At 46.9% G+C, this 12,808-nt stretch overlaps 1 protein-coding gene across 8 annotated transcripts; it reads right to left on the bottom strand.

Annotated features, from left to right (window-relative positions):
* Positions 1-786: 786 nt before the first annotated feature.
* On the bottom strand, positions 787-9,386 carry LOC121199240 (sorting nexin-14-like). Of its 8 annotated transcripts, none has more exons than XM_041063744.1 (30): positions 9,280-9,386; positions 8,882-9,091; positions 8,482-8,602; positions 8,170-8,261; positions 7,855-7,933; positions 7,677-7,720; positions 7,496-7,583; positions 7,298-7,382; positions 7,038-7,194; positions 6,864-6,939; positions 6,553-6,597; positions 6,380-6,460; positions 6,169-6,283; positions 5,911-6,066; positions 5,565-5,689; positions 5,182-5,240; positions 4,626-4,649; positions 4,104-4,236; positions 3,525-3,711; positions 3,328-3,411; positions 3,131-3,231; positions 2,922-3,033; positions 2,741-2,781; positions 2,433-2,552; positions 2,128-2,248; positions 1,818-1,982; positions 1,473-1,568; positions 1,260-1,351; positions 1,049-1,145; positions 787-937 (listed from the first exon to the last, which is right to left on the bottom strand). In XM_041063744.1, exons 2-30 carry the CDS (start codon positions 9,016-9,018, stop codon positions 894-896), a joined length of 2,877 nt encoding a protein of 958 aa, XP_040919678.1. In that variant the 5' UTR covers positions 9,019-9,091; positions 9,280-9,386; the 3' UTR covers positions 787-893. The 8 variants fall into 8 exon arrangements, with proteins under 8 accessions (XP_040919678.1, XP_040919679.1, XP_040919680.1 ...); XM_041063745.1 differs by having other exon boundaries at positions 1,089-1,145; XM_041063746.1 differs by having other exon boundaries at positions 787-934; positions 1,089-1,145.
* Positions 9,387-12,808: the final 3,422 nt, after the last annotated feature.

The raw sequence follows: 12,808 nt of genomic DNA, 5'->3' as shown, positions 1-12,808 counted from the left end.
CTGTTCTCCCTCTGCTCTGCTTTCATTTAGGACAGAACAGTTTCTGAGAAGAGACGAGGACACAGAGCTGTCACACGGAGACTTCTCTTCAGTTACTCAGTGAAGGTTTAACCAGAGTCTCACAGCAGTGAACACATGAATCCATGCAGGGTCTGTGTGTCGGGTTTTGTGTTACACGCATCATAAATCTGTGCTGCCGCTGGGACGTGGACAGGCCTCGTCCTTTGTTTCTGTTTGTTTGAGCTGAGCAGTTTATTTTTATTCTTTTGAAATGCCGGGAAAAAAAAACCTGGGAAACGGAGCGAGTGGTTTTTCTGAGTTTCTCACAGATCTCTGAAGTTTTTCCTGGTTTCTGGATAATTGAATCCAGATGTTTTCATGTCCTGATGCTTTGTTTTGTTTTTCAGTTTCTAACCGTGAAGCTTCAGGACTCCAGGACAGGTGAGAGATTCACGGTGGTGGAGGAAGAGCTCAGATCCTTTCAAAGTACCAACACTACAAACTCACTGATTCATTTCATCAGCAGCTGAAACTGTTAAACACACGAGTCACACTTTGTTTTACAGATCTGTTATTTGTCTCCTGACTGAAACACGTTGACGTTCACAGACTGATCAGGTGTGTTTCACCTGTAATTACTGTCCAAAATGTTCGGTTCTTTCCAGGAAACTTCACACAGATTATTTGGAACAAAACTGGAATTTACAGACCTGTAAAATAAAATGTTGAACGTGACGAACGTGACGTGTGAACGTGGTCAAAGAAAACTCAGCAGACGTCTTCAGCTGCAGCGACAGCAATAAATATACGTTTCTTTTTATTTGGGCTTTAATATTCACTGGAATGTTTCGATGCTCCCCGAGGGTTTGGAGTGATTATTGCACTTCTGTGGTTCAGGATGTGGATCCGCTGTTCAGGTGGCTTCCTTCGCTCCCTGCTGAGGAGACACCAGCATCAGACACCTGCTGTAAACTCCACGTGCTACGACATTTAGCACTTTTCCTTCTGACATCATGGTGAATCTGCGGCGTGTGCGTGTTAACTTCACTGCTGTCTCTCCTCCCGTCTTCCACTGTCCACTTTCTTACCTGGCTGAGCTCAGGAAACAGCTCCTGCACGGCGATGTCCAGCAGGACGTACGTCATCTGAGGACAGAGACAACACATGCCGTCCTGTTAGAGAAGACTCTTTGGTGATTTCATTCTGCTTGAGCTTTAAATCACCGGGACACGCTCTGAGTTGAACCTTTTCTTCTTTACCTGCTTGTTGAGCAGCGGCTGCTGGAAACCGTCAAACAGGAGCCGGATTCCTTCGTATTTCGCCTCGTCACCGATGCACTTCCCCACAAAGTCTGAAATCAAACACACACACACACGATTATTTATTCCAACGCGGATCTGTTCCTTCTCTTTTAGCTCTGGTTTTGGTCTCTTTGCTCCACACTCAGAACAGGAAGTCGTCTTCAAACCGACCTGGTAAATACTTCATCATCTCCTCAAACGTCTGCTTGGCTCTGGCCTGTTTGTCCTCTGTGCTTCGTTCCTCACTGTTCTCACAGAACACAGCATCTGAAGGAACAAACAGAAAGGGAGGAGAACCACACTGTGACATGTCACGGCTTTTTTCAGTTCCTCCTCTGAAGGACGGGCGGACGGAGGAGGACAACATGCTGTGGACAGAATGTCTTGTTGGAAGCGTGGACATGTTTCACCTGAAGCTCGTTTACATTAAATAATCCTGGAATTTAGAACTAACAGGAGAAAATACTTGGAAATGGAACTAATGTCCTTTAGTTTAAGACAGACATCGTGTCCCACCTCTGAGTTGTGTGATGAGAGACACCATGCGGTGCTCCTGGAGGATCTGCTCCAGCTTGGACTGCATGTAGTGGTGCATGTAGGCCTCAAACGTGTTCTTGAACAGGATTCTGCCGGCGGCCAGCATGTGATGCAGCCAGCCCGGCATGTGGAACGCCACTCGACCTGTGAATGAAAACACCAGAGGGACAGGAGGACGTTGGACCCTGTTCAGAATCCAGAGCTGTTGCTTCAGGTGCCGATGGACGTGTGAACAGTGAATGAGTCAGAGCTCGGTGTCCGTGCAGAGCGGTGCAGCTCAGTCACTCACCGACATACATCATGTAGTCGTACATGCCATCGACAGTCACCGGTTCCAGGAAGCTGGGCCTGTGTCTCCGGCACGAAGCGTCCGACAGGTTCGCGTTGTTCTTGAACAGGTTGTTGAAGAGCTGCAGGTCAAAGTGTGAAATTATCAGACACACTGAGGGAGGTGAAGAACGTCGACGTCACTGCAGAGTCAGATTAAATCACAGTGATGAAGGAACATGTGACCCAGCGTAACAGCGTGGGCCGCAGCACAGGAAACTCCCGTGAATCTGTGAGTTTGACCCTTTGACCTTTGAACCCTTTTACCTTCTTGTTGTTCTCTGCGGTCGGGCTGAGGATGGTCAGCTCCGGGCGGCTCGGTTTGGGTTTGGGCGACTCGCACGAGTTGAAGAAAGACTGAATGAAAGGCTCCAGGTTCTGTCCTTTCTGGAAAACAGAAGTCGGCCAGTTCCACAGTGTTTAATATCAATATCATCATCATCATCATCTTCTTCATCTTCTTCTTCTTCTTCTGCTTGAGCTGATTAAAAATCGGCAGCAGCAGGAACAAAGTGTCTGTTTATTCCAAACACACTTTATTTACTTTCTTTTCTTTCAGGTGAGGAAGGACTCACCTCTTTTATCAGCTTCCCTGGAACAGACTTGAAAATTTTCCCTGAAAAAACAAAGACTCATATTAATAAACTGCCAACAGGAAACGGTGATGGTGCTGATTCCTGCAGGAGAGATGGATGTCTGGGAGTCTGGAAGGTCAAAGTTCACGGTGCAAAGATGAAAACATAAGCTAATAAATACCGAGGTTGACGTCGGGCAGCATCCTGTCCAGGAACTGGGACTCCATGCTGTGAGGAGACAGGAAGTCTGCCAGCAGCTGACTGTTACTGAGCTCTGGATGCTGCAGGAGCCTCTGAACACAAACACACCAGCAGATTCATGCGTTCACACTGCAGCTGTTTAACTGAGAGCAGAAAATAAACATGAATATCACTGTTTACTCTCTTTACCTGCAAATATTCCTCAAACTCTTCCCTTTTGGTTTCGAGGAATTCATAATTCTTTGGTCCGATGATTCTTTTGGACGGAAGCTGTGCATCTGCAAATGTGCCTGAAAAAAAACATGGACATGCGGCTCAGTTTGGAGATGAATCCTCCAGCTACAGCTGAGCTTCATCACAGTACGTTCGACAGCACGAAGCTTTACCGTGGAACTCAGTGAGTTTGGATTCGAGTACGTAGAACTCCAGGTATCTTCTGTAGACCGACCACTTCTCAGGCTCATGACCGACTGAAAGACCAAACAAAGGAAATCATAACAGTGATCTGAGACTTCCAGTTAAGCTGCAGCACAGCTGTAAATGATTAACGGTGGTGTGAACGCAGCGGAGCACCCTCACTCACCTTCCTTTCTGTCGTTGCGTTCCACGTCGATGCAGAACACGGGGATCCTCTCCCTCTTGACCTCGTCAACGAAGCTGTCGATGTAGGGGATGCCGATGCTCCAGGCCGACAGGTTCCTCTGGATGCCCGGTGCGCTGGCCGGCTCGGCGGGGGAATCGTCCTCCATCACCACGGTCGCCTCCTCCACCTGCAGGAACAAGAAGAGGGAATAAATAACACAGTGGGTCTGAACGTTGTGGTGATAAAACCTCAGCTCGTGAGAATGTGGCTGATTAAGTGGAACCGGTGGAAAAAGAAAGAGATCCATCACTGTCCAGTAATACAGACACGTGCATCTTTTTACAGGGCCGGACCACAGATGAATGGATGAATGTGGAGGCATGAAGGATGGCCCATGCATCGCTGATCACAGCTTAATGTTTTCAGAGGTGACTAATCAATAATCAGAAATCCACTATCACAAACACTAATGTGTGATCACGGATATTTGTCTTGTTTATTCTTCTTTCTCAGAAACACCGTGGATGCACAGGTAATATCCTCCCTGCTCTGACCTGTGGGACCGAGCCGGACACTCACCACATCGTCGTCGATGTCGTTCATGGCGCTGGGCGGCAGTATGGCGCCCTCCATGGTCGTGCTCTTGAACACTCCTTTGATTTTGCTGCCGATCCTGCTGATCCCGAACGACTCGCCTCGCTTCGACGTGTTTCTAGAAAGAACAGATAAACACAAAGGTCAGAGGAGTTTCCTGGTGAGTGCATCTGTAACTCAGGATGTCTTAGTACCCCTGTAGTGCTCTGTGTTGTCTTCAGTAAGACGTCTTTTGTCCCAAACATGAGGTTAAAATCAAGCTGCAAGCACAACATGTGGACAGACAGAAGGCCAGCCAGGGCTCACGGCGTTCAGATCTGTTAAACCAGCACGTGTTTCCTCACAGTGCAGCCTGCAGTGGCATGTCCTGCAGTGAGGCGCGTCCTGCAGTGGCATGTCCTGCAGTGAGGCGTCCTGCATGCATCATAACACATTCTGCTTTCCTGCATCCAGTGTGTTTCAGGCAGCCGACTGTGCAGACAGGTAACATGCTGAAGACTCACTCACCTGTTCTCCTCCAAACTGAAGCTTCTGGATTAAGATGCACAAACAGCTACTGATGGACAAAGACCTCAGAGAGAGGAGAGTAAGACTGACCTGTTCTCATCACACCTTCATCACACCTTCATCACACCTTCATCACACCATCATCACACCTTCATCACACCTTCATCACACCATCATCACACCTTCATCACACCTTCATCACACCTTCATCACACCTTCATCACACCGTCATCACACCATCATCACACCTTCATCACACCGTCATCACACCGTCATCACACCGTCATCACACCTTCATCACACCTTCATCACACCTTCATCACATCTTCATCACACCATCATCACACCTTCATCACACCTTCATCACAACCAAATCAACTACAATTATATGAATTAAAATCTTATTATCGTGGAATGAGTCAGTTTATATTACTGTTCAATGAGACCTGTACATTTTTCCTGTACATCCAGTGTTTTTCCTCCGTCTGTTCTGTGATTGGCATGTAAACATAAATTCAGAACAAAGTAAACAACAAAACAACAGATCCTCACTGACCTGCTGACTCTGGAGTTCCTGCTCAGAGACTCTGCTCCTCTCAGCAGGTGTCTGAAGTACTGGACACAGACAGGGAGACGTATTCAGATCCTTCACTCAGTAAGAGTGGAAGCACCACAGAGCAGAAACACACGGTTTGCATTCCGATGTAGAAGGACTCACTATGCAGACACAGCAGCACCTGTCACTGACGTATTTACACACATGTAAACAACAAGATGGAGCTGATACACACTGGGACACTTCCAGAGTGAAGACAAACTTGTCTGTGATTGGTCTGTAGACTGTCTGACAGTTTCTTGTTTCTTCTCTGACATGTACACCGATCTGTCCGAGCCTCTGTGTCTGCTGAGCGCTTTCATTTCTGATTTCCAGGTTCTTACTTCGTCGCTGTGGCAGAACATCGGGGTGAAGACTGTCTCCAGCAGAGACAGGACGTGTTCATAAGCCTCGAACAGGCAGCGCATGGTCTGCAGCTTCACCACGTCAGAGTATGGACCTGTAGCAACTGAGAGGGAGGACAGGTGAGAACTGAAACCGCTCAGAACAACCACGATTTCCAGCAGCAGCTTTGTTCTTTACCTGCCTACATGTGCTCTGCGTGGTTCGATTTTAAATCTCACCTCTTTATAAAACCATCTTTCACAGCGGGACGCTGCCTAAACCCTGGACTTAACTGCATGACTTTAAAGCCTGACAGACTCTATAACGAAGGAGGTGGTGTCTCACTGTTCCTGATCTCCTCCACGATGAACGGGTCGAAGCTGATCTTGTCGATGCTCTCGTCCAGGCAGTAGGTCTCGTAGATGAGCAGCACCTCACCATGTAAACGCTGCAGCTCAGAGTCGCTCAGCTCCGGACTCAGGATCTTATCGTTGAACTCCTCTGGAGGAAGAGACATGAAGTTTGGGAATGACGTGAGAAATCGTGAGTGTAAAGGGTAAAACATCGCGGCAGCGCTGAGCGTACGCAGGATGATTTTCTTACCCACAGCGAGACAGAACTGCAGCACGTGCACGGCTCCTTCCTGCTTCAGGAAGTTCATGAAACGAAAGAGGAGATCCTGCTGCTTCCTGATCTCCCTCAGCTCCAGCTTCAGCACCTGCACAACCAGCGCCACGCGTTCAGCGGCTCGTAGCACTAAAACCAAAGTCTCGCAGAAATCTGTGACTCACATGTGTCACATGGAGAAACTCACCGACGGCTTTTTGTTGCTGACGTCGGCGTATTTCTGTAAAAATGGCACCAGGGCAGACGGCGGCTCTGTGGCTGCTTCTGGCTGGAGACACACGGGAGATATTCACATGAGCAGAGTATTCAGGTTTTCACTGGTGTATGGGAAAGTACCATGAATGCACTTTTCACACTTACTGGAGTGTCATCAACAAATATGAGCACCATGAGGTTCACAGTGTCCTGAAGAACAGAGAGAAACAGACAGCGTTCTCTGAACGTTCTGAGTACGTTACATCAAAGTGCTGTAACAAGAGACAGACCTGATTCCCTGTGTAAAGCTTCATCATCACAGCTGTAACATCACCACTTCACAGGCCAGGTGAGGTGAAGGTGTTTGTCCACCTGTCTACAGTCTGTCTCAGATACCTGCTCGTCTGGTGAAACCAAACAACTTCCACTGATTTCAGGTTCTACAGCTGCTCACTGATTCTGCTGCAGACACTTACAGGGTCGGCCATGAAGTCCATGGTTGGTAGGATGACAGATCCGGCCATCACCTCCCGCAGCAGCAGAGCCAGAGACCTGAGCCGAGACAAAACCACGGGCTTCAGCTTCTACAGTAAACACCGGCCTGAGGCGGACGCTGGTCCAGCTGGTCCAGCTGGTCCGGGACCACTGACCTGCAGTCTGTTGCTTTGGGCGGCATGACGTAGGGAAACAGCAGCTCCGTCAGCTTCCTCAGGTAGAGCAGCTCGTCTTTACGGCTGCGGAGAGCGATGTGGAGATCAGCACCGTATTCATCCAGAGCCGCCTGCTGCAAACCCTCCGTGCTCTTCACTGCACACACACACACAGTGATGCAGAGGGTGTTAATAAAGAAGTGAAGAAGAACTTTGAACTTTCAGAGTACAGTCAGTGATCATAACCTACACGTACAAACCTTTTCCTCGAGCTTTTGCAATGATTTCAATGTGCTTCATTGCAGCTTTCATCACTTTGTCTGCAAACACAGTGGGAACATCAACCTGGAAAGAAGTGAGAAGCACATTAAGAGAGAAACGTGACTGAGAACACTCCAGTTCGTCTGCGACAGGAAAAACCAGGACCATCGTACGGCTGAACAGCGTCTGAGCTTCACCTTCTGAGCTCGGCGGACGAGCACCGATGCGAAGAAGCGAAAGGTCATCCTCAGTTCATCCACACAGGCCTCGTCGTCTGTGATGTCCCTGAAAAGCAGAGGAGGAAGTTTAACACGTCTCCGTGTGTCTGTGAGAATGGAACCACCTGAGGACAGTGAAGCGCTGCGGGTTTGTTCGTACCTGTACCAGGGGTACACGAAGTTCTCCAGAACTAACTCGAACACCTGCAGGACGGTGACAGAGAAAACAGGTGTGTAAACTTCACTGATGACATTTACACACAGTTCCTGTTTTATACAAATGATACTGAAATTACTGACAATAACAATGAGTCATTAAAATCTCATCGCAGACGTACCTCTGCCACTGAGGCGTCCACTTTGGAATGAACCTTCAGGTCCAACCATGGCTGGTAATTTTCGAGGAGCAGCGTCGGCCTGCGATCAGAATATCGGTGAGTCTGAATTTATCTCAGAGGTTCATCTGTCCTCAGCAGCAAAGCTTAACAATGTCCACCAGGTGGCAAACTTTCCTCAGAGATGTGTTATCACTTACAGTGATACTCAGAGTCACTGTAAAATCTTTATCAGCAGGTAACAGGTAACTATAGCTGTCCAATGACAGCAGAGGAGCTGGCCGACCGTGTTACTGCTCAGAGATCCTGTGAACGTACCGGTGACGCTTGCACTTGACCTTCCCACACACGGCACAGCTGTGGCCCAGAGGGAACAGCTCCTGCTGCTGCTGCTGCTGCTGCTGGGGCAGAAAACACAAACTCACACTTTATCAGTTTTAATCAAACACTATTTACGTTCACCAGCTATTTTCTGAGAGGCCACTCAATCACTGACGACGTCTCTGTGTGAGCAGACAACACATTTCTCAACACAGCGATTTACACACAAACAAAACAAAAAGACTGTAAAACACACAAACAGGCAGAAGCTAAAATAGTTCCCGGCTTGATTCGTCCAATGTGACTCACTTTGGTTCTTGGTTTCACAGGGAACAGGATGTTTGGGAGGAGAGACTCTGGTCCAAGGGAGCAATAGAAAGTGATGACACCAGCCAAGAAAGACCAGAAGACCATCAGGATGTGGATGTACCTGGAGACAGAGAATTACACAGCACTAAAACTCAGGTAAATGAACAGAGGACACGACACGTATAAAATACAGAGGAACATTAGTAAGCAGCTAATCTGGTTAAAGAGCTGTGTGTGGATAAGTAGCTTACAGAAGACGGCCTTGGTCTTAAAGGTGAGAGTCCTGAGTAAACACAGGCCCCACAGGTTGAACCACAGTGACAAACAGCTGCAGGTAACACTCCTGCAGACATCACATGACCCGCCGGGGTTCAGCTGATTACCTGACCACAGCACTTACCTGTTGAACAGCACAGTCAGGGAGACCATGGTCAGCAGCAGGAAGCAGAACACCGGATACTGGCGCCCCGCTTCCCGCAGGACGTCGATCTTCAGCCCCCGCTTCAAATCCTCCACGTACGTTCGAATCCCTGCCATGGTCGGAGCGGGTGTGCGGGCGGACAGGCGCCCGGTGTAAAGACCCGTTCGCACCGGAAATACGTGTTTTGGTCTGTTTTCAGGGATAAAACCGTCAAACAGTGAGATTAACTTTTCAAACATTAACCTCAGACAGCGAAGCGGAGCGGGTTTAGCTGGGGAACAGTCACCGCTGCGTTTACAACGTACAGACACAATATACACACAACACAAAGGCACACACATCCCCTCCACACGCCGGGCCCTCGGCCTCGGTCTCACCTGTCCGGGATCCGCGTTACCTGCTTCCGTTTGCAAAGTTTTTTACTTCATGTTGTCCATGTTTGAAAGTCCGGACCGACTTCCTGGGCAGATGGGCTGTGTCCTAATCCCTCCAGGGTTGCCAGATCTGTCGCAGTTGAAGTAATCGAGACACGTTCGAAACGAAAAAAGACGAGAAAAGACGAAACCGGCTTAAAATCTAGTTTAATGGGATTATATGGCAAACAATACAAATTCAGTCAAATTCCGTCTGTCTCTGTGCGGACTGTCTTGGTCCGTGGAGTTTTAAAGTCCTTTGCTGCTTTGTGTGCGCGGGGTTCGGCGGTTATGCGAAATATTGTAGCTCTAATTAAATCATCACTTTATTCATTTAAATGTTGTAACTTATGAGTTAAAAAAAAAAAAAATCCTTAATAGCTGAATAAAACTACTGCACCGCGACTGTTTGAACACGGACAACTCAACCAAACGTGTCGTTTTCTGAGCGGACATGGCAACCCCAGCTCCACACAGCGCCATTTCCGTGTTCACTCAGTGACCCGCTCACCAGTCACTTACACTCAGGTTTCATTTCTTATTCCTGTGGCTGTTTGCGTCAGTGCTGTGGTTTGGACAGTGTGAACTTTTAAGAACCAGGTCTGATCCAAGACTGGACCCAGAAATTTAAAGGGGATTCCACCTGCTCACATCCCAGAGAAGCTGAGTGTCTCTAACAGTGATCTGTGTGGCATCTGCAGCAGTGTGTGTTTCTGGTCTCATTTCACAGTGGGTGCAGGTTTAAGGATTAAGTAAGGACTAATTATTATTATTAATATTATTAATATTATTATTGTTGTTATTATTATTATAACTTTAAACTTTTTGAAGGGAACTGAGTTCATTGCTTTTTAAAACTCAGATCTACAGATCTCCTAAAAAGTGCATTAACAAACTTTTATTTTTCATGATCCATCTGTACCATGTTACAGTGGAAACATTAAAGTTAAGATGTGGAGCTGCACAGATCCAAATATAATAATAATAAGAAGAAGAAGAATCAAAAACACAAAGGTCAAAGTCAATACCTTTATTAGAAAAATAGGTTTAACTCCCCTCACTGTACAGTATAAAACAATTCATTTTCAAACAGTTATTAGCAAAAAAAAAAAAAAAAACATTCTTGACCCTTAAAATTGATGCAACAGAGTCAAAAGTAGCATGAAAAAAAACTAATTGGCTCTTTTTCACAAACTGGGTAAAAAGAGAAAACAAGCTGCACAATCCTTTGTGAAGAGGAAGAATCCAGAACACGAGTCAGATTCCAGACAGTTTCATGGCAAATGTCACAAAAAGCAAAAAGACCAGGAGAAATCCAACCTCAGACACTGTTCCACCGATAAAAAGCACATGTCTGTCACGTATGATGCTTTCCCAAAGTTTCTTTATAATAAACTCCAACTGCTTTATTCCATGAATTCCTACAAATCCCAGAATGCCTTCTGTCATCCCCAGAAAAGAGAATTAAAATGTGCATCTGCTGATCATTGGTGCACGTTGAAGGCTCTAAAAAAAAAAAAAAAAAACCTGGAAGTAAATATTTTATATTTTATATAATTTAAAGGACAAGTCTGATGATTTCTGTATTTTTCTTATTGTCAACAAGACAAAAATGTGATTCTCTTTTTAAATTATTAGCTAAAATGCTCTGTGGCAAATCCTCCGTTGTATCTGACAGACTGTGCTGTTTAAGGATGGATCTGCTCCTTTAAATTCTTGATCTCCAGTATAACGTGTACACTGATAACGAAAAGACATGAATTGACACCAGTTTACAGGAAAATCTGTCACAAACACACATATAGGATGATAATCAGTCTACAGGGACATATAAAGTGAAATGCACGATCAAGCTTTTGCGATTAAAACTTTTTCCACGTCCTGATCAGATCAAATAAAAGGCAGCTTCACTGGACGTCAGTGGACATCCATGACGTACACAAACGGTGATGTTAGTGCAGAGCGGAAAGGAGCCTGAGACGTCACTTTCAAACAAAAACAAAAATTAAGACGTTTTCCATCATGGAAGACAAAGGATAACTGGTTTCCAGGCATTTGAGATTTTACAAAGAAAAATAAAAGCTATAAAACAGTTTCTGTCCATCAACTACATCATGACTCAGTTCACGTATGAAGACAGCAAGGCGTGTTCAGGCTCAGTTCAGGAGGACCAGCTACATGTCCACAGCAGCTGCAGCCTACGTCGTGTCTCGACTGAGAACTGAGAACTAAAATTCATGAAGTGCTCTGTTGTTGCCTGTGCATATCTCTGAGGTGGAGGGGCGGGGTGGGCGGGGGGTGGAGGGGCGGGGTGGGCGGGGGGTGGAGGGGCGGGGTGGGCGGGGGTGGAGGGGCGGGGTAGGGGGGTGGAGGGGCTGGGTGGGGGGTCGGAGGGGCAGGATGGGGGGTGGGGGTCGATCCCTGCCTCAGTTTCCTCAAGTACAAAACGGAACAGAGCAGGCGAGTCCTCGAAACTGAGGTAGTTAACGAACCCTCGGCGGCTTTGGTTCTGAGAGAACCGTTCTCCTGGAATGCCCGGCCTTCAGCGGCGGGTGATCACACTCACTCAACACTATCTGATAATCATAGATTATCACAGCTAGTCCATCGTTAAGCTGCAGTTTAAGAACTCAAAGAAACAAAAATAGCATCAAGTTCCACTAAACCACTCCAAACTTAAACAGAAAAAAAGTGCAAAGACTTTTCCAGAAGGATGTCCATCATGAACTCTTACTCAGTAGGTCTCAAATAGTGTGTTTAGGGATGATGGGTCTTATCAACTTAAAAGTCAATGGAAAGAAAAAAAAAAAGCACGCTCACGTTTTCTCTTCTGATTATCTTCTAACTTGGCAGATTCAGGAGATGTGCTCCTTAAAAAGGCTGGAATACCACGGGACCACTGAGTCAGGTGACCTTACCATTCCATCCACCGGCAGCCTGCAGTGTGTGACGCCAGACACGGGTCAGTCTTCATAGCGACACATCAGGACCGGCCTCGACCCCTTTTCCCTGCTAGTCAGGTAACAAAAGGAAGCAATTAGAGAATGGAAAACAGGATCGTGTTACATCTACACACACATCTACTGCTCTGTGTCCCTCACGCTCACACACTCTGTATAACTGCAGAGCCAGAACTGTGTAACAAGTAAAACATGAGTTCACGTAAATCAGAAGACAAAGCATTCTCACAGACTTGCACGCCCTCTGACGCAACATGCACATGTCAATGCCTTAAAGAGGGCGAGGAGCAGAGAATCGGCCTGGTTCAAAATAAAACTTCAATCGTTTTGAGGTGCGGCAGGTGAAACGCTTAAGACAGGCAGAGGGAAGGGAAAGGCAGGGGCGGGGGTTAAGAGCAGCCATTGTGTCTAGAAAAGCAAACTGAACAAAAACACTACAAGCGAGTCATGCAGGGCAGTTATCTACCACAGTAGCACAATATCAAACCTCCAGATAAACATGCAAGATTAGTATCCAGGCCTTCAACAGCTAG

The sequence above is a fragment of the Toxotes jaculatrix genome, chromosome 19, assembly GCF_017976425.1.
Source record: "Toxotes jaculatrix isolate fToxJac2 chromosome 19, fToxJac2.pri, whole genome shotgun sequence".
In the NCBI taxonomy this organism is placed as follows: Eukaryota; Metazoa; Chordata; class Actinopteri; family Toxotidae; genus Toxotes; species Toxotes jaculatrix.
Note: the sequence above shows the minus strand (reverse complement) of the source record. Positions and strands in the feature narration are given on the sequence as shown.